Source organism: Rhipicephalus microplus, chromosome 2 (assembly GCF_043290135.1).
Source record: "Rhipicephalus microplus isolate Deutch F79 chromosome 2, USDA_Rmic, whole genome shotgun sequence".
NCBI classification, from domain to species: Eukaryota; Metazoa; Arthropoda; class Arachnida; order Ixodida; family Ixodidae; genus Rhipicephalus; species Rhipicephalus microplus.
The window spans coordinates 208,390,985-208,412,907 of NC_134701.1; the positions used below are offsets into that span (position 1 = coordinate 208,390,985).

At 44.6% G+C, this 21,923-nt stretch overlaps 1 protein-coding gene across 2 annotated transcripts in view; it reads right to left on the bottom strand.

Moving 5' to 3' along the window:
* The window catches only part of LOC119169587 (guanylate cyclase soluble subunit beta-1-like), a 133,137-nt gene that overhangs the window by 105,177 nt on the left and 6,037 nt on the right, over positions 1 to 21,923 (bottom strand). The window contains exon 1 of one of the 2 annotated variants that reach the window (XM_075875132.1): positions 2,981 to 3,253. The exons of the other annotated variant lie outside the window; for it this stretch is intronic. Within the exon in view, the coding sequence (XP_075731247.1) occupies positions 2,981 to 2,983 (3 nt within the window). The 5' untranslated portion in view covers positions 2,984 to 3,253. Of the gene's footprint in view, positions 1 to 2,980; positions 3,254 to 21,923 lie in introns of those variants that run through there. 2 annotated transcript variants of the gene reach the window in all.

Sequence of the window (21,923 nt, forward strand, 5' to 3'; positions counted from 1 at the left end):
ATATATATATATATATATATATATATATATATATATATATATATATATATATATATATATAGATAGATAGATAGATAGATAGATAGATAGATAGATAGATAGATAGATAGATAGATAGATAGATAGATAGATAGATAGATAGATAGATATAAATATATATATATATAGTCAGTGCCACAGACATTCACCATTTCACAATGGTTTTAAAGAAAGTTGAACTATGAGTAAAAGAAAATCTACTATGCGTTTATAAAACCTTTAACAGTGTTAAGTTCAGGGTTCAGATATACTCTCAGCAGTGTTTTCACATTTGATGGAAAGATAAGAATATCTGAAACAGTTCGAGCTAATTTCATGCAGGCGCCACACCCTTCCTGTTTTGATGCAAGGGGTGTACCCGCATGACACTTGAAGGAAATAAAACTGTGGGTTTGCTAGTCAGCGCTGAGGATTGATATATATATATATATATATATATATATATATATATATATATATATATATATATATATATATATATATATATATATATATATATATATAAAGTCTATACAACCTGTCAAAAAGCCTCGCTTTTAAATTCAGGCTTGGGGTGGCGATTCTAGTCATTTCGTTGAACGTGTAAACTTCATTGAATTCGGTACTAACAAGTATAGCCATGTCATTACAACTGAGACGGCATTTTTATACGATGCCATATTTGCATGAGCCGGCCTCCTACGCCATTATACCACTTGACACTCGATAAACTCCGACCAATAAAATTCGCACATGCTAAAGAAACACAGGTGAACAAGAACTGATAATAAACTTCTGTTCATCCAGCCATTCCGGCTACATATCAGAAAATAGTGCTGGGCTAGTTGTATCATACTGAGCAAAGAGAGAAAGGGGGAGAGAATGGAAGTCATAGGCACAAAGCAATGAAAGTGATATCTGTGTGAGTTAGTATGTATTCGTATTTTGACCTTTCTAGCACGCACAGAACACAGGGACAAGAGACATAGGATCACTAATACTCAACTATTTATTTATGAAAGTACAATTACATATAGGTACCCGAGAACCAGCACAGCACATGTGTGGTGCAAGTCATGTGACAGCGAACAGAAAAGATAGTGCTAAACAGATTAAAAAAATGATATCCTCATCTGTTAGGCCCAGCGAACTGTGACTAATGCGATTTTTGCACTCCTTTTTATATGAAGAGATGCCGTTAGTTTCCGTGTTTGTTTTATCACAATGGCATAATTACAACAATCAAACAAGTGGAAAAATGTTTTCTTTCCTAATGAGCTAGCATGCTTCTTTAAATGTGTATCGATACAGTGGCCAGTTTTCTCTAGGTACATATCTACACATGATAGTAATATCCAAGTAAACACCCTTCTCGGAATTTCGTGAACTTCGCTCTTTTTTTTTTAGGCGACAGCTGAATTTTCTTAGGCGACAGCTACATTTTTTTTTCTTGTTCTGAACTTTCTGCCAACGAACTGGCACAAAAAGAGACAGCGCTTCTCTTTCAATCTTTCTTGTGCCTGTATTCTGTGGTGCACCCTAAAAAATGTTTTCTACTACTGAGCAAAGTACTTAAATAATGCAAAGGGACCAAAACGCAGGACCCAAAATAACGGCAGCAGAATATTCTCTTTCCTAAATAAATGATTTTATTCAGTCACTGATTCACAAAGAACTCAAACTTTCAACACACACGAGCCCTGTATCAGGCTACAAGGATCATTTCGGAGATGTAATGAAATCAGCCAATACATGTAATGTGTCTTTCGGGCGTATTTTAGAACATTTATTTCGAGAAAAAACTTGCTCTACAGCAGATTATTGTCAAAGAAAACGTATATGAAACAACGATTACATGAAATTTCCAGTTCATGAGAATTAATATAGGTGATACATAGTTTTACATAATCTAAAACGTATTCACCAATTGACTCCCTCACAATGAGTAATCTGTCCAAACGCAGGTTCTGGCAAAGGTATTTTTGATAATACATTCAAAGTTCGTCATGTTACGTAATGTAAAACCACATAAAGAGGTTTTCTTGAATCTACAAGAACCACGATTTTGTCGTATGGTGCTGTAGGTAGCTGCTTTGTGAAATCCAAGCTTAGCAATTGAAAAGAACTGGCAGTCAAAGATTGCTTTAGGCAATCTTTCGTTTCACTAAGCACTTGAAGTAAAACGCCATCCTGATTTCACAGAGGAATATCTAGGACGATGTGAAACCAATAGGCTACACTTCAAAGGGGAAAGTGAATCACTGAGGAGTAATTGAGATTCAAGGTTTTCTATTAGTTTATAAAAGTTACTTATATCAGTGGATTACACAAATATGGAAGTATCAATCTTGAACATCCGAAAATATTTGCTAAAAAGAATGTGCCTTGTTTTTTTTCTGAAACTAAGCGTCAATAGGTATCTAAACCAAAGCAGTTGAACTTCATTCATATTAAACTTTTTATATAATACTTATAATGATTGGGAGGGTTTTGCAAACTCTCTGACCAGCTTATAAGTTCATTTCGAAGCAGTATTTACTGTTGCTATTGCTCAAATAACAACATTAACCGTGTAAACACGACCATTTTATTCGGAGGGAAAACCTCGGTTCAGAAATAATAAAAACACGTTACAATTGTGATCAATAAGGTCTCATAACGTGCGATGCAACGTATAACATAGGGCTTACTGAGGAATGTGCTACTTTTTTGAAGCAGAGGCCTTTAGAACCCACAATATTGCGTACATCATAATTGTGAACACTTCCTACGAGTAAGACTAATTGGCATCGTAATAAACTGGTCTTCAGAAACAAAATGTCAACGGAAACAATGATGTAAACTTTACAAGCATTAGTTAAATTTGTCATTATCGAGAAGAAGCAAGAAACTGTTTGAAATCTGAGGGAAATCATGTGAGACAGTTTATCAACGCAGCTGTATTACACAAATTTTCACTTACCATTTTTTTCTTTGTGATGTATTCAAGAGAGATGAAAAGAAATCCGAAGTAGCACTTCAGGAGAGTTCGAAAAGTTAGTAGACGGTATATAAATAATCTTCCAGCAGAATAGAGCTTTATAACTTCTTCACAAGAGTTCTCATATTCTTTTTTTCAAGTAAAGCGAAACTGTTTTCCTCACAGTAGGCAACAAATGCCTAGAGTGGAAATTTATCAATCAGTTTCTCACGAAAGACGCCAATAGATCTTCATGGAGCTCGTTTCTTCGTCTTAGTTATGTTAAGTGCTCATATCAAGCACTTGTTCTGCTGCAGTCTCCACACGTTCACCAGGACGCTTAGGTAGCAACTTTGGGAATCCACACCTCTACTATTCGCATTTTCTTTTTGCAGCTCGGGCCACTGAAAAACTTTTCTTGTGGAATGTCTAAACACTTTATATACTCTTTCACTTCTTTTACGAGAAAAAAAAAACGATCTTGTGTCACATCAAGGCTCGATGTTCTGTCCAAACCAAGCGAGAAAAATGAATAGTTCTCAAGACTGTCCCAGAATGACTCATGAGTGGTGAGCTGTCCTCCCAAAACTTGGTCACCAGCAGCTGTTCCTCAAGAGTTAACAGAAACGAAAGTAAGCGAAACACAGCTCGCACAGGTGGCTCCCGGACTCCTCGGACGAAGTCCAAAAATAAGCAACAGTCGTCACGCTGTCATCTCTGTATCAGTAGCGGAGCGCAAAGAGTCGCGTTGATCTGAGGTGATACGCTTGATTAGGAACCAGCCGTCTACATGCCACGAGGGGTCAGAACCAGCGAGAGGATCGCAACTCGCTGAGGCGTCCCAAACACGGGTGCTCCTTTCGAATGCCGCTCCAAGTCTGAGAAGCGCCGCTCGCCCCGTGTCGAAGGCACACGGGGCTCGCCTCCTCCCCCGCGGGGTCGGGTCCTGGCCACGGCATTTGAGGAGAGAGGGCGCAGTCGTCGATGGTTTCCTCGCTCTCTCCTCTCTGGTTTCTCCCGTTGGAGCCAGCGGTCGGTCGCTCGCAGCGCCGTCTGCCGGAGTGAGTGTATCGAATGGCATCGGATTTTAGCGCGCCCGCCAGCGTGAATGCGTCACACTTCCACCACCACCACCGTTTACGCCTGTGGCTTCCGAAAGCGCGCTAATAAATTCCGAGCCGCGACGACCCACTCTGAAAGTGCGCCGTTGAGAAGGACGCTGCATTCTTTCTTCTCCTCCCCGGTTCACTGAACCGCACGGAAGTTCGGGTAGTCGCGTGGCAGTTCACTGCAGTTGTTACCTTTTTTTTATATTTTTCAAACGTTACTTCTCCGCTCGATCATTTTTAACCACTGCACTTTTTATTTGCAGCTGCGCGGGCTTCCTAGTTTAGAGTGCTGTTAAAAGCAAGCCTTTAAAGGGACCAAGTTCAAGCGGGCAATTACCTTCCTTTAGTTGAAACGCGAAGGTCTAAACGGGGAATGTTTTACTGTACATGTAATTTTTAGCTGAGGAAAGAGTATTTCAATAAAGAAAACTGTGTATTCATCTAAAATATCAACACTTTAACTCTTACTTGTCCCTACACATATTGAAATATGCGCGTTAAAGGAACTACAAACTGCAAAGTATCGTTTACATATTGTGTTTAGAAGAGTGGTAACGATTTAAAGTACTATTAGTATTCTACTATGGGAGAGCCATGTACCCCTCAATAGATAACGATAAGTGTAAAAAAATAGAGTAAAGTAGATGTATTTGTTCTTTATACGCAAACTTGAAAAAAATAGTAGTCTACGCGTTATTTCTTTTTGGCGAGTCCTATCTTGCTGCTTGTATGGCTTCCTTTACACAGGTATGTTACCTGTTTTTTGCATCCCAAAACTCTCTGACGAGAGTAGATTGACCTCTAAAGATGGTCATATAGTTGAGAAGTCAGATCTCTGAAAAAACAAAAAAAACAAAGGTATGTTGTTGCTGTTGTTAATGTTGCTAGTTTTTTCCTTATTTCTTTGAGTAAGTTGAGATGAGTGTTTATTACGCCCGCATGCTGGCGGGTATAGGCGCATGTTATCTTTTGGCAATTTGTAAAGAGCATTCTGCTAACGCCGCGGCTCCAACAATACGATTTATTACTTAAAACTTGATATTTAGTGCTAGTGCACTGTTCATTTTTGACATGTTCACTTGCCAGAACTACCGCGAAATTTCCTGCTCGGCAATTGCTCTCCACTTTCCTCGTGTTTGCTGTAATGTAGTTGCTTTTTTCCTGGTGCGTGCCGATTGCCTTGCGACAGTGTACTTCGCAGCTCCTTGGACAGGTAGTTAACCATTCTGAAAATTATCAGTATGGTGAAACAAAACAGGCATTTATTAACCGATTCAAAATAAACTATGTACATAAATACTACCCAGGTGTCGTAAGCGCACCGAGTGTGGGCTCTCGAGGCTCCGAAGCTATTAGTACCCTGGAGACTGAGACCAGAGAGAACGCTTTGTCGTGCGGTTTGCCTCAACGTAAGCGGGCTCTTAAGTGGCGTTTCTCTACGACTAACTAAGATTACGGACACAGACAAACTGGGCAGCGGCACACACTGTCAAAAGATTGTAATCCCTAACTGTAAGGCCTAGCGGCTTACGCAAGGCCTAACTGCAAGTTCGGCAAGTGTTTAGCATGCCCCATCGGAAATGATTAAAGTATTCGGAGAACCAGAGGGGCTTTTGAATTTCTTTTGGTGAAATTCCCGATATGACACCGAATGTTTATTGAACACAATAGGAGTTAGGCGTGGAACAGAGAGTATAACATTGCAATTGACCTAAAGAAAAAGTCCTAAATAATTTATTTCGCTTGTGTTATTCACAGCTTACTGAATGGCCGGACGCTTTCATCTGCGGATATAGGGTAATTTTGAGCGAAACGACTCAAGATACATGTATACCTTACACAAACAACACGTTTTATCCCAATATTTTTGAGCATGCAACCAAATATGTAATAAATTGGAACAATTTGAAGGAAGAATTGGATTACAGGGAGCGTTAGAACTACGGGCACACAAGTAAAAATCAGTTGATCATAGGGGAGAAGAGCTGTCCACTGAACATTGGTATCACTATTGGTACAACGGTATATCTGCGGAAATTAGTTTTCAGGAGATAAAAGCTTTGATTGCTATTATAAGCGCACGTGCAAGCGTGTATACCCTTCTTCCACCTTTACAAAACGGTGTAGAAAAAGCTGATCGTTTTGGTTCGTTTTCCGTGAAAAAAAACTGCGAGGCAATCAAGAAACATTGACCCATAAAACAAGACAAATAATTCACCTCGATGAGGATAGTGTAGGCGTTGGCATTCCTACCTACAAGCTCGCATTTATCCCATTGGTCCAAGTGAACCAATTTTTCGGAACAATTTAGTGCTCATCAATGAAAATTTACCTCATCTTCCTCAAAAAAAATAGTTTTAGCGCATCAATGAAATGAATGGTGGTTTTGGGACGTTAAACCCCACATATATATCTATCTATCAATGAAATGACATCGAACGAAAGATGAATTATTTATAAATACAGGGGTAACGTGACCGTGCTCGGCTAGGCTTCATTCCAAGTCGTTGGCACGTAGACTAACGTAGTTTAATATTGTATTCAAGCATTTACTTTTTTTTGTGGTCGCTGACTTCAGCGGGCAACAGTCGCGTTGTCGTAAAATGGAACTCTTGATCCCGGCCTGCAAAGAAGCCCCCCCAAACAAATGAAAAGCTGCAGGGAAAAGAAAGAAAAAGCGCAATGTTCAATCAAGCGTATATACTCACTGCTGTCTTGCGCAAGCTCCACACGAAAGTGGACACTTAGCAAAACCATCGTGCGACGGTTTCTTTCAAGCAAAATCGCGTGTGGCCGGTGGTGACTGGGTCTTATCATCGGACCCGTCACAGCTGCGTCACGTAGCTTTTAAACCTATCTATTGGAAAACAAAGCGTTGCAACCCGATACGCTGTGTTTCAATGACCGGCATGTGATGTCGCGGGCATGCTTTGCACTAAACCTGGTCACGACAGCACCTTATCTTCATCAAACCTTCGCAATTTTATGTTCTTTCTTCTACTGTGATATTATATTGAGGCTGATTTACCCCCGTATTCCAGAATGTCTCTTCACTCAACGCTTCACCTTCACTGGAGAAAGTCGATGGGAGTGCCGTCTCTAGGCAGGGCAAGTCACTGCCTATCAGCGATAACCTGCTGCGATTCTAGAGTAGCGTAGCGTCATTCGCAGCCGAGCAGCGGTGCAGTACTCAACTCTGTCAAGTAAAGGGTGAAAGTCGAGTCGAAGACCGTTTGTGAATACGGGGGTTAGTGTATACCCTGTGCCGTCGTCGTCGCGATCGTCGCAGTAGTAGTAGTAGTAGTAGTACTAGTGGTAGTAGTACTGGTAGTAGTAGTAGCAGCAGCAGAATTAGTAGCAGTAAAGAATATCAGTAGAAGCAGCAGCTGCAGTAGCCACAGACGTCATGAAGGCCACATGCCCAGAGGGGTTGTGAATACGGAAATAAAACGAAATGATGATGATCATGATGATGCTAAAAGATGATTATGGTAACGGAGGTGATGATGAGGCACACAATGTGTGAGCGAGCGTACTTGAAATTTATTGCGGCCTCTTTACGGCACCAAGTGATCCCGCTGGCCAACCACACACATACTCAGAAGCTTACAGCTTCTCCTTCTGACGGCTTTCACAACGGGGAACTGGCTGAAATCCTTTCAGAATTATTTTTGTTCTATGAGGCTCGTTCATTTTGGCGCTCTGTGCGTCCCTTGTGGCGACGACTTTTGTCGCAAGTTCACCGCGAAAAACCCTGCTTGCTCCAAGCTCTCTCTCAAACACCTCTCCCCACTCTTTCTTCTCTTTCCTCAATTTGGCTGTGCCTCTCATAGTCGTAGCCTTGCGAAGTGCGCGTGCCTCCAGTTCCTAGTTGCCCCGGAGGACCTCTGTTGCTCCCACTCAGAAGCGTCTGAGCGGAATCTTCTGGCTCACTGACCAACCGGAACGACTTCGCCCTCCCCCCTCACTCGTCGTCCAAAATTCTTTTCCGCTGGGGCCTCCTCTCTCCCCTTCGTTTTCGTGTTTGCCTTCGTCAGACGACGCAGTTCGCCCAAACATTGGCTGTTGCCGATGCAGTGGCGTGAAAGAAGGCCGAGGGCTGCCATTACGATCGAGACGGCTGTGTGAGAAACGAGATGACAGGTGCACAGAGGGTATTTTGTTTTTCTGTTTAACTGTAGAGAAAAGGAGCTATCGGAAAGGGGTAATGTAAAATTTCTTGCATAGCCATGAATAATGGCCGGCATGCACGATTCCTCCCCTGTGGCGACTGGACGTTACAGAAAATGTCATTTCGATTCACAGATTGACTCGAAAGTGTAGCATTGTCGTCATCGCGGTAAAGAAATTACCTTAATCCCATCTGCACAAAAAAATATGCTGAGTGTATTAATGTTTGCGCTGGTGGGTCATGTCGGAAATATAGTTCTAGTGAGCTTTTATTATACCTGCATACCAAGAGAGAAAAGTTTTTAGACTCTGTAACTTCCCAACGTCCACTATGGCAGAACCATTTGCTATACTTCATGCTTTGTGTCTAATGTAGACAATCAGGACTTCTTCGATGTGTGATTCTCAAGCGACATTGGTGTGTATAAAAGATCAACTTGGGCAAAACTAACAACAAAGTAACCGATGAAGTTCAGAACACATGTGCCATAGTAAAAGATTCACGTCATTACATAGTTTCGCAGTCAATTTTAAGCCACTGCAAAATCGCAGCAATTGTCACAGGTAATCAAATGGCACATGCAGTGCATCAAGAGAACGGCTTACCTCTACGGCCTTTAGTGACAAGCGATGCATGATGTTTGGTGAACAAGGTACATGGTCGATTGTCGTAAGAAAATTGGTTCACAAATGGTGCACAAAACTCCCAATTATATAAAACTTATATTGCAACGAATTTTCATGCTCCAATAAAAAATAACTGGTCTGCATGCACGCGTGAAGAGGCAGAGAAAAACTGAATGCCTTCTTCTACATTCTAAAGATGATGCAGTTACCGGTAGAAAAATGTAAAAAGCTTAATAAGTTAGATGAGTAGCCGCTATCAGAAATGTGTTGTGACCCTCTTGCCATCAGAAACTTCTCACAACATCGCTGCATGCGAACTAGTTCATTCATTATAAGACCAGAGGACATCAATAAGCTACCGATTGGAATGCACAACTATTGGTTCAATTTTTTAATTATTAGTAGGTGCATCTGGTCACATGTTTTGGCGTGTTTTTTGGGTTTCGTGACAACTGTGTTAAGACGAAGTGCCCAATGATTGTTGTCTGATAACCTGTAAAAAACTATAAAATTTTCTTTTTTATCTATGCGTGAACTTCTTTGTGTTTATTGCGTGTGAACATTGTTTTTGACGCGTTAACATTATTTAGGACGTCTAAACATTTCTTTGATGAACGAATGTTTTTGTACGCGAAGATTGCGTTATTTTATTGCTATAAAGTTTTGTGACCCAAAAAAACATGTTAGATAAAAGAATTTGAGTAAGGAGAGGCACAAAGCTCACCCTCGAATCATTTATAGAAAGAAACTTTAGATTTTACGCCGGCGTTTGTCGATCGATGCCATGAAAAATGAAACTAGTCAACGTACACAAACGCAAATGTTTGCGTTTTAATTACCTTATGAGAGTGCGTGATGAGAGACGACGGTAAATTATTCCTTGTCTCCGCCGCCTAGGGGCGTACCCAATGTTCTCGAACCATGCTGTCAGAAGTGCTTGAGTTGAATGTTTGTTCACCTAATGACCTGCGTGCGCTGGAGAACCTGTGTATTCGCGATAGACGAAGTAAACTTCATGTGATGAGGGCGGATTTTATTGATTGAGAGATGTTTGTGTTTCAGTGCGGCAGTGCCGATAATTGTCGAAACTTCGCAGAGTTGTCATCGTTAGGCACGCTGAAGAAACGCCTCGCACTGTCACCCGCCTCTTTGACAATCTGCGATTTGTCTCTGAACTATCGCTTCTGCAATGTGAATGGGGACTGCTTCTGTAAACGAGTTGAGAAAGCGTAAGTAGGTCTTGGGACTTGAAGAAACCTCGTTGTTGCAAGACAATCACAAGAACTTTGTTTTTCTAACTTTTTTTCTAACAACTTGTGGGCCATTTGAATAAAAAAAAAACTGTGTGCAAGTGTGGCATGTGATTTTTATGAAGTAATATGTATGTATTCGGAAGAGATGGCAATTCAGGTTCACTGCGAGCAGATGATTCCCTGCGCCGTAACATTTGAGGAAACTCGATGTTTCAATCCGTCAGTTATAAACTTGCCGTTCTTCGTTTTAAAAGCTCTGGGTACTATCTCACCTATTGCATCACATCGCAGTGATCGCCGTAAAACATTAACGCGTGATAATAGGAATTATTCATCTGAAAAAAATTGTATTTTTAGTTGCAGATTATCCTGGTGACATGCGTGTTATGAATTAAAGCGTTGTCATATGATAGACACAGTTCGTTAAGCACCCGCTCTGCCACTGCATATAATAACGTGTTAATAACAAGGCCCATCAATTCGTTGATACAAAATTTTTCCTGTGAAAACATGCCTTTTCGAGCATACGCGAGGCAATATTGCTAGAGTATTGTGGTTTGACCTCCGAGCTTGAAACATGCAAAAATAACGAATTGCTCTCGGGCTTTCTTTACACCTGTTTCTGCACGCGAATAATTTCGAGATACTGGCACGGTCTACTTGCTTGAAAGCGGTAGCCCATTTCGCGTTTTGTCAATATCAATAGAAAGGGATTGATTGTAGGGAATATAGCCGAGAAAAAAAAAACACTTTCAGGAAATTGCCTAAATTATGTTAGACTTTGAGAATATAAAAGAAATAATCAATTTGATGGATCGAGAGGCACAAACAAATACTTGTCAAATCTTTACCGAGAACACGTCACGTAAGTAGTGAATCTACGCAAATATAGGGAAGCGCTGAATGAGTCGATCGTTTTTCTCCCACAACGACTGCCAGCGCTGATCGTAAAATAGCTACAGTTCAGTCCACGGTAAAGATTGTACTAACATCTCCAACGCGGCGGAGCTGCTTCCCAACGTGATTGCTTGTTGATAATTGCACCATGGGCCACCAAGTGAAATGCTTATGCCCTTTACAAATTTCAATATGGAAGGCACTGAAGGGTTACGAGTAATGCGAGCTGCCGTTAAAGCTTGCTGCCCATCGTCACTCCGCGCTTTTTGCCTCAGTCAACTTACGACCGTTCGCGTTTCGCGCTCTCGATCGTTTGAACCTGCGCCTTCAAAATTCATGCGAGACGTTTGCAGCGTCGAACCAGCGCGTTTGTAGCGCCAACTTGGTACTTGGAAATGGCGCGTTGCATTAGCATACATGTCTCTGCATGCGTAATGTGCTTCTGCGCCGGCTGAGAAGCTGTGAGGCTATATAGCTGATGATGCCATGCATTTGTCCTTTCACCCTTCGCTTTTACCTGCTTTTTTTTTTGCTGCAAGCATCAGAATATAGGAAAACACAACGACAAAGCAAGATTTGAGCTCGAAAGCCTTAAAAAGTGGCCGCTTGTTTTATCTTGCTCGGGCTCTCAAACTATCGCGAGCCTAAGCACAAAGTTGCATGTGTGGCTCGGGAATTTCGCAGCGTGAAGTAATCACCAAGTTCGTAAACGCTAAAGAACTTTTTTTTTTGTAGTTCAACGTTATCTTTGGACAACAAGGAACATATATAATCAAAGCGTTGCTTTGTTTTTTGTTCGACTGGGCTTGGAATGTCGTCAGCATGACATTGTAGACAAACATTTCGGCCGCTTTTATGCGTGCACAGCAACAATTATCTCTCATTTGCGCTTGTGTTTGCGCGGAAGCGATAGCACAAAAAACTTGTAGTGGCCGAGAAGCATCAGCTGTACGCTGCGAAAAGCTACCATAAAAGATCAGTTTCGCTATGTCAGAATGTTTCATCAAGCGACTGATTTTTTTTTCCAGATTCGCGGTGTTGATGCCGAAGCTGGCCGATACAAATAAACAGGTATGACGACCAATCTAGTATACACGAACAATTATGAGGAACCAGAATGTGCAAATTACAAACATAACGATTTATGCTTCATGTCAATGTAGGACTCTACGATACTTAGAGTGTAAATCTGATACAATATTTTGCATATTATTTCCTTAATATTATTCGCGCCATGGAAAGCGACTTCAGAAATCAATAATTGGTGTATATTGCCGCGCGTGTTTCTTATTCTCACTTTTGTTTGATTCGGTTTCCGCCCACGAAACCTGGGTCAAGAATGCTCAGCGCAAAATGCGCCTCAATGTTCGAGAAGGTTCGCGATCATTGCAGATTGTTCTGTTAAAATTACCTGCAAGATGCGAACACTCGAGTTTTAGGCGATGTCATCAGCAAGGCCGAAGAGCGTCCAGGCCCGCAGAAAATAGCGGCCATTGCCGAATTCCTGCCAGCCACTGACAAGAAGGCCGTGCGCCGATTTCTCAGCTTGTCCGCCTAATATAGACTTTTCACAGATTGCTAATACACTAACGCAGCTCATGAAGACCGATGTCGATTGAAGAATTGAAATGCCGAAAATTGAATCATTTGAGACTGAAAGCATGCCTGCAGACCCCTCCAATAATTACGCATTTTAACGAAGCCGCCTGTACAAAAATCCACACCAACGCAAGCAGTGTAGGTCTCGGCGCCGTTCTTGTGCAGAAGTATAACGAAAAAAAAAAGGTTGATCAGTTATGTAACTGGTCGCTATCGAAGGTAGAAGTCAACTAATACACAACAAAAAAAGCGTGGATTGCTATCATCTGGGCTACATAAAAGTGTCGCCACTACCTCTATGGATGGCCCTCCAAACTTGTGAGCGACCGCCACCTCTTCTGCTGACTAGCAAATTGGAAGGACTCTTCTGGTCATCTCGCATGATGGTGTCTAAGACATCAAGAATTCGACGTTACTGTCGTTTACAAATCCGGACGAAAGCACTCTGACGCCGACTGCTTATCCCGAGCACTCGTTGACCCACCACTTCATGACTAGGACGGTGACTACTTTTTGGGAAACTAAAATGTCAATGACTTCACCAAACTACAGCCAACCAACCCTGAAATCGAAGGCCTTGAAGAATACTTCGATAGCATGGCTGCCGTTGTTCCAAAGTTACTCATGTGAAGACTTGCGTCGTTTTTCTTACCTAACAGCGTCCTCGTCAAGAAAATCTTCTCGTCATATCTGGTCAACTACATCATCGTAGTATCTTCGGCTTTACGTACAGACGTTCTGCATGCTCTGCATGATGACCTGACGGCTGGACACCATGCGCTAGGGAGGATTAAAGAAAAGTACTACTGGCCCCACCTCACTACCGACGTCACCAACTGCGTAAAAACCTGCCTAGACTGTCAGTGATGGAATTAACCACCACGTAGGCCAGCTGGAATTTCGTGGACCATCCAGCCACGCCGCCGGCCACCTCGCCGGCTGTTTACGCGTGTCGTCAAAAATGTGAAGAACACCTTAGTTATTCGAAAGTCGCAGGTTCGGTTCCTGCCCATGGCAAGTTATCTTTTCACCCACTTTTCTTTCTTCACATTTATTTTACAATCCAGTCTAATAACTTCTCCTGTACTTTCTTTGGCTTTATTGTCAGTTAGAGTTCATTATTGTGTCAAAACACAAAAACCGAGCCCTTAAGTATGCACTTCTTTGCTTATATATATATATATATATATATATATATTGTTACGCCTGAAGTAGGGGTACGGGGGTTTATTGAACGGAAGCTGGGATGGCGAGGCCGCACCGGATAAAACTGCCGAGAGATCTTCTTCTTCCCAAGTCCACACTTCTATTCCCTCTTATCAATCCGGCACATACACGTCGTAATATTTCCCCCTTCGCAGACGAAGCGCACCGCGCGTTTCATGCATCGTCCCGCAGTCTAAAAGCTTTGAGGCGAGCCACATGGGTAACCTCGGTCTTGGTTGATCGTCTCCCACTAGCTGTCAGTCGTGCTATTTTATAATCTACTGCACTGAGGCGCTCAAGGACAACGAATGGGCCAGTGTAGTGGGCGAGAAGTTTTGTGGACAAGCCACGCTTGCGGATAGGCTTCCACACCATTACAAGGTCTCCCGGTTCATATGTGACGTGGCGGTGCTTGCTGTCGTAGCGGAGCTTTGAGCGGTCTTGCGATGCTATAGTACGCAGGCGGGCAAGACGCCGAGTTTCTTCTGCAAGGCATAGTGTTTCAGCTAATGAAGGATCGTCATTGTCATAAAACGAAAAGATAGTGTCCAGGGTATAACGAGGGGGTCGAACGTAAAGAAGGAAGAAAGGGCTGTGGCCGGTGGTTTCGTGTTGGGCAGTGTTGAAGGCATACGTGATGAACGGTAAGACGTCGTCCCAGTTCTTGTGATTGGACGCCACGTACATTGAAAGCATATTCACCAGTGTCCGGTTCGTTCGTTCAGTAAGGCCATTCGTCTGTGGATGGTAAGGTGTCGAATGACGAAGTTCCGAGCCACACATACGGAGCAGTTCCTCAACAACGTCTGCCGTAAACTGACGGCCGCGGTCGCTTATTATGACGCGAGGAGGTCCGTGGCGCAGTATGATAGAGTGCAGGAGAAAGGAGGATACTTCGCCAGCAGTCGCAGATGGCAGGGCGGCCGTTTCGCAGTAGCGGGTCAGGTAATCGGCGCACACTACAATCCAACGGTTGCCTTTTGCCGAGCGTGGAAAAGGGCCCACGAGGTCAATGCCAACTTGCTCAAAGGGAGTGCTGGGAGGCGTCACAGGCTGTAGAAGTCCAGCCGGAGCAGTCGTGACTGATTTGTGCGTCTGGCATTGAGTGCAACTGGCCACGTACTGCTCAACTGACTGGCGCATGCGTGGCCAGTAAAATCGCTCCTGTGTACGAAGGAGTGTTCGCGTCATTCCCAGGTGACCCGAAGTTGCGTCGTCGTGCATGGCGCGCAGAATGGAGGAACGGAGTGTGTGCGGCACCACCAGCAAGAAGCGGGAACCCGTGGCCGAGAAGGTCCTCTTGTAAAGTAATCCTTCACGAACGCAAAAGCGTCCGGCCAAAGTGGACGCTCGTGCTTCAGCAAATAATGGCTCCAAGCTGACATCCTTCCGCTGTTCATTTTCAAAGGTGGTCTTGTCCGGGAATACTGGAGTCACTGACGCAATTAGGTGATCGAAATTGTCGGCATCGCAAAGTGTTGTAGTAAGCGGCATCCGCGAAAGGCAGTCAGCGTCAGCGTGCTTCCTGCCACTCTTGTATGACACCGTGAAGTCATACTCTTGCAAGCGGAGGGCCCAGCGTGCCAGGCGGCCAGATGGGTCTCGGAGGCTTACAAGCCAGCACAAGGAATGATGGTCTGTGACCACTTGGAAGGGACGACCGTACAGGTATGAACGGAATCGCTGTACAGCGAAGACGAGTGCCAAACATTCTTGCTCAGTCACTGTGTAATTCCGTTCTGGTTTACTTAAAGTTCTGCTGGCATACGCAATGACATGTTCCTTTCCACTGTGTCGTTGTACTAGAACTGCACCTATGCCAATGCCACTGGCGTCAGTATGAACTTCGGTCGGCGCCGAAGGGTCGAAGTGTCGGAGAATGGGCTGCGATGTGAGTAAGAACTTGAGTTGGTTGAAAGACGTCTCACAGTCATGTGTCCATTCAAAGCTAGTACCTTGACGTAGCAGACTGGTCAAGGGGAAGGCAACGTCGGCGAATGCGGGAATAAATCGGCGAAAGTACGAGCACAGGCCTAGGAAGCTGCGAAGCTCTTTCGTTGAGCGAGGTGGTTTGCACGCTTTCACAGCTGCTGTCTTGCTCGGGTCAGGCCTGATCCCATCTTTGTTCACAAGGTGCCCAAGTACTAAGGTTTGTCGCTCGCCGAAATGACACTTCTTCGAATTAAGAACAAGGCCAGCGTTTCTAATGCATTCCAGAACAATGTCCACGCGTTCGTTGTGCTCACGAAATGTGCGCCCAAAGATCACGATGTCATCTAGGTAGCACATACAGACGTTCCATTTTAGGCCACGCAGAATGGTATCCATGAACCTTTCGAATGTGGCAGGAGCATTACATAATCCAAACGGCATCACGTTAAATTCATAAAGTCCGTCTGGAGTTATGAAAGCAGTCTTTTCCTTGTCCGCTGGATGCATGGGAATCTGCCAGTAGCCTGAACGTAAATCGATAGACGAGAAGTATGACGCCGAATGGAGACAGTCCAAGGCGTCATCAATTCGTGGAAGAGGATAAACATCTTTCTTCGTGATGGAGTTCAAACGGCGATAGTCGACACAAAATCTCCAGGTACCGTCTTTCTTTTTCACAAGGATCACAGGAGCTGCCCAAGGGCTCGATGATTCTTGAATGATGCCCTTTTGGAGCATTTCACGCACTTGATTGTCTATTATCTTGCGCTCGGACGGCGATACTCGGTACGGTTTTTGTCGGATTGGCTGTGCTGTTTGTGTATTTATCCTATGGCGTATACGAAATGGAGGAATGGAAGGCGTATGGTCACTCTGGGAGAAATCAAAAACTTGCAAGTACTTTAACAAAACGTCCACAAGCATTCTGCGCTTGTCGGCAGTCAGCGCCTTATCAACCATAGGTAAAACTTTCGAACTGTCTGAGCAGGCGGTCACTTGTTCATCCCGTCGAACGTCACTGAGGACAGCTACTGTTGTTGGCGAGTATTCTTTAAACGACGCTAGCTTAAGTCCTCCTGGTAGCAGCACCGGTTCGTTTGAATAATTCGTTGTCCAAAGGTCTGAACGACCTTCACTCACTGAAACTATGCTGTGGGGTACCAACGTGTTCTTCTTTATACAACTTAGATGGAAAGGCTCCACTAGCGCATCGAAACTGGTCTTATTGTCGTTAATATGCGAAGAAGCTACTGGAACGCGCACAGCACAGAAGGCCGGGATAACGGTATCTTCATAGACTCGGAGCGCACCGCTTTCCGTACCCGAATTCTCGATAAGTCCATGAGGAACAGCGTCACTTATGATAACTTCGCCATTTCGACAGTCTACAGTGGCTCCGCACATTCGCAAGAAATCTATGCCTAGAATGATGTCATGAGTGCTCCGCGGAAGAACCGTGAATTCTGTCACAAACACTTGATCACTCAGTAACACTGCCGCGGTACAAACACCAATCGGACACAACGAGTTGCCGCCCACGCCACAGAACGTTATCGCTTTCTCCAACAAAAAGGTCACCTTTCTTCCCAAACGAGCTTTGAACGCAGCACTCATGATCGACACGGCGGCTCCAGTGTCCACCAAAGCCATCGTATGTACACCATCAACAAAAACTTGCACTTTGTTTTTAAACATAAGCACCGGTGGAGGTATCTCTTCTTGCAGCGAATCACCAGCGACCTCACCCCCAGCGGCCGCGCTGCCTAGTTTTCCGGAGGCGGCGAAGGGTAGCGGCGCCTAGGAGACGGCGACCGATTGGAGCGAGGGGCTGGCGGGGGTGTCAGACTGCGGTCAGAGGCTGGAGAACGGTTTCGCAGCGGCCTTGGTGTCTCGTAAGATGCGCTTCCAGGGAACGTTGGTGCTTGTGCAAAGTCGGACAGGTGGGATCTCGGTGGCCAGTCGTACCTCGGCGGCTGCCGGTAGTTACAGTACCTGGCAATGTGGCCTTCGACGCCACAGTTGTAGCAGATGGGTAGGGGTCGCTCGCCGAACCACTGCTGAGAGCGCTGGGCTGTGTAGGGTCGCCTAACCGAACGGGGTGGAGCAGATTGCTGAACGGGAGCTGCGCGCCTCTGTGGGGCGGGGCCGGGACGAAGACGTTGGTCATACCGCTGGTCAGACGCGAATGAGTCTCGGCGTGGCCACGAAGCCCTAGCTTCGCGAACGTCTGTCACACATACTGATGGTGGCAGAGGAGCGAACGGGGCCGGGTAGTAGGATAAACAGGTAGGCGTATGGCGGATGGTGTCGTGGAACAGTGTGTCTTGTCGCTGTAGTTCTTCCCGCACTATTGTCCGGATAGTAGCGGCAAGGTCGGCGGGCGGGCTCACGTCGACGCTGGCGACCGTTGTTACATTTGCCAGCCTACCAAATTTCGGGGCAATACGACGGGTCTTTAGCTTCTCAAAAGTACGGCAGTGACGTTGGACGGCGGAGACGGAAGTGAGGTCTTCCCTGCCTATCAAAAAGTTGTAGACGTCCTCTGCTATACCCTTCAGAAGGTGGCCGACCATGTCCTCTTCAGTCATGTACGGGTCTATGATCTTGCAGAGCATCAGGACCTCCTCTATGTAGGTGGTACACGTTTCTCCAGGAGTCTGAGCTCTTTGAGCCAACGTGCGCTCCGCGCTCTTCTTTTTTGAATCAGAGTCGCCGAAGCATTTCTTGAGCTCTTCAGTGAAACGATCCCACGTTGTTAAGGAATCTTCGTGGTTTTCGTACCACATCAGAGCTGTTTCCGTGAGAAACAGCGCGACATTTCCCAGTTGGTCGGTGGCATCCCAGCAGTTGTACCGGCTCACCCTTTTGTACTGTGTCAGCCACGCATCCACATCTTCTCCTGCTCTTCCCGCGAACGGGCGGGGTTCCATATAGTGATATCGAGGTGCAGCTGGCACTGACCTTTGTGTGGTTGAGAAGGCGTGACCTTCGCTCTCGGCCATGGCAGTTGGTGTCGGTGGCAGACCGGCAATACGACGGCTCCGGCGAAGTTCGAACAGCTGTGGCTCCGTGGTTCGTCGACGTATACTGTACCCAGCACCTTCCACCACTCTGTTACGCCTGAAGTAGGGGTACGGGGGTTTATTGAACGGAAGCTGGGATGGCGAGGCCGCACCGGATAAAACTGCCGAGAGATCTTCTTCTTCCCAAGTCCACACTTCTATTCCCTCTTATCAATCCGGCACATACACGTCGTAATAATATATATATATATATATATATATATATATATATATATATATATATATATGTATATATATATATATATATATATATATATTTACTTATTTATTTATTTATACCGCAAACTGCATGTCCCCAGATTCAGCATTTCTTGAGTTCTGTTGCGGAGCTCTACAGCGGGATTATGTGCAGAATATGTTTCTTCTCATGCCCACCGTTCATTACTTTGTTTTCATTTTACATCACTAAGAAAAATGAAATAGTCAGAGCTGCTCTGGTACATATGAAAGTTAGCGTTAGTTATATCCTTAAATGGCACTATCAAACTGCATATGACGCAAACCATCGCTAGACAGATATATTTCCTAACCCAATCCAACTTTACCTGAGCAAAGCTGGCATAATCACTGTGAAAACGTGTATTTAGGAACAAAAATAAAACCAAAGCAGTAAATGCTCAAGACATTCATTCTTCAGCTTTTTGTGAATAGGGACAATAGAATGAGAGCAGTGGGACAAGGCTGGTGGGTCAGCATTTGACGTCAATAGTTGGAGTTATAAAGAGAAGACATAGCGATAAAAATTTTTAAGATCTGCCGCTTCTTAGGTACTTTTTCTGGCATGACCCATATCCTGTAAAAATTGAGGTCCCGGCAGCCTTTAATAAACCGCCGTACTCGCTGTATTCTTCTTTATGATTTATTTTCCCTGCAAGACGTCATAATATACATGGGGAAGCGCGAGAATAGATTTCTTTTTTGCTCAAGTGAGCAGCCCAAATCAAGCTTCATAGGGCCTTTTGATTAGGCCTGGTGCTTGAGACAGCTAATAAAGCTTGAAAATTCACCGGTGTCCTGTGTCTGCGGAGTGAGCGTACCACGGCGTCAATGCCATTAATGGTGATGCAAAAAGCAATCACTTCGTCCCGCCATCATATAACTTCACACATCACAAAATTTCACGACGTCATCCTGTCATCAATACGCCGTTATAAAGTCAGTGTGACACCACATGACGTCTCATCATATGATTATTCCACATCATCACTTGGTTAAAGGAAGATTATAAAAGATATGAAAAATTGTGTTAGGTAGGAATGCTTTCAGAGGGTGGCAGCACAGTATCAATACATCTACCTATAGCAGAAAATTAAAATAGCATTCATATTCCAGTTGTTGATTGGTTGATTGATTGATTGATATGTGAGGTTTAACGTCCCAAAACCACCATATGAGTATGAGAGACGCCGAAGTGGAGGACTTCGGAAATTTTGACCACCTGGGGATCATTAACCTGCACCCAAATCTGAGCACACGGGTCTACAGCCTTCTCGCTTCCATCGAAAATGCAGCCGCCGTAGCGCGGATTCAATCCCGCGACCTGCGGGTCAGCAGCAAAGTACTTTAGCCACTAGAACACCACGGCGGGGCTTGTTATATCTATCTATCATCTATCTATCTATCTATCTATCTATCTATCTATCTATCTATCTATCTATCTATCTATCTATCTATCTATCTATCTATTTAGCCGTCTACAACTTTTAGCTCTCCTGGCCGTTTCGATGACGGTATTATTACCAAACTTAGTATGGCATAACAAGACTGTGTGAAGAACCTATTTGATTAGTCATGACATAAAAATCGTGATATTGTAACAGGTGCGAGAAAAGAAACGCCAAAAACTAGTTTATTATGGGCGAACTTGTGCCCTGAAAATTATGTGCGAAAAAATGGAATAGTCCGCTAGAGCGTTCCAAAGCAAAAACTGTTCATCCGCCAGCGCAACTTCTTCTTCGCAGCTCCAACCCACATTAACATGTGCCCTTGAACTTGAAGCATGAGTCGTGCGGCCACAAGCAGGAGTGCGCACAAGACTGGACGCTGATTCTTCATGATGTCGGATAGTGTAATTAGTCTCTGTGGCAATATTGTTACGGGGAGAAGGCGTCTGAAAAATGCCTTTACTTTCGGTAAACAGGCAGGCATACAATATGGAGCCCGGTCTGCACGAGCTCGCGCTAAACATCGTCCTCTTTTCTAGAATGTTCATTTGTGGCGCCCCGTAGCATCACCCCCGGCGGCGAAGGCACCGTCTCGGTGCTTGGTTGGTCTGAGTAAAATCGTTTCAGCCGAGTGACGTGAACAATGTCAGAACACGATTGCGCGCTGGTGGCGTTAAGAGGTTCAATTTCATATGTCACGTCGGTGACTTGGCGCACCACACGGTACGGACCCGAGTACGGTGAAGTCAGCTTTTCGCACAGGCCAACTCGCCGCGACGGCGTCCAGAGAAGGACTGTGTCACCTTGACTGAAGTGGACATCACGATGGCACGCGTTGTAGACCTGTCGTTGTCGTTCCTGCGAATCGCTCAGACGCCGGCGAGCAATCTCACGTGCCTCTAGAGCTCTAGAAATCACATCGCGGGCATATTCAGACGTGCGGCCAACGGCAGGAAGGAGCGTGTCGAAGGGCAACGTAGGTTCTCGTCCGTACAGGAGGAAAAATGGCGAGAAACCTGCAGTGTCATGCCGAGACGTATTATAGGCAAAAGTTACAAATGGAAGGGCGAAGTCCCAGTCACGATGGTCGGAAGAAACGTACATGGCGAGCATGTCCGTGATGGTTCTATTTAGCCGCTCCGTGAGCCCGTTGGTTTGAGGATGATACGCTGTTGTGAACTTGTGCTTTGTTGCGCAAGAGTGCAATATGTCTTGGATAACTTGTGATAAAAAGTAGCGACCCCGATCGGTGAGCAGTTGCCGGGGAGCGCCGTGGTGTAATATGACGTCTTCTAGAAGAAAGTCAGCGACGTCGGTCGCACAACTGGTAGGAAGGGCCCGTGTGATTGCATACCGAGTGGTGTAATCCGTGGCGACTGCTATCCACTTGTTTCCGCTCGCCGATA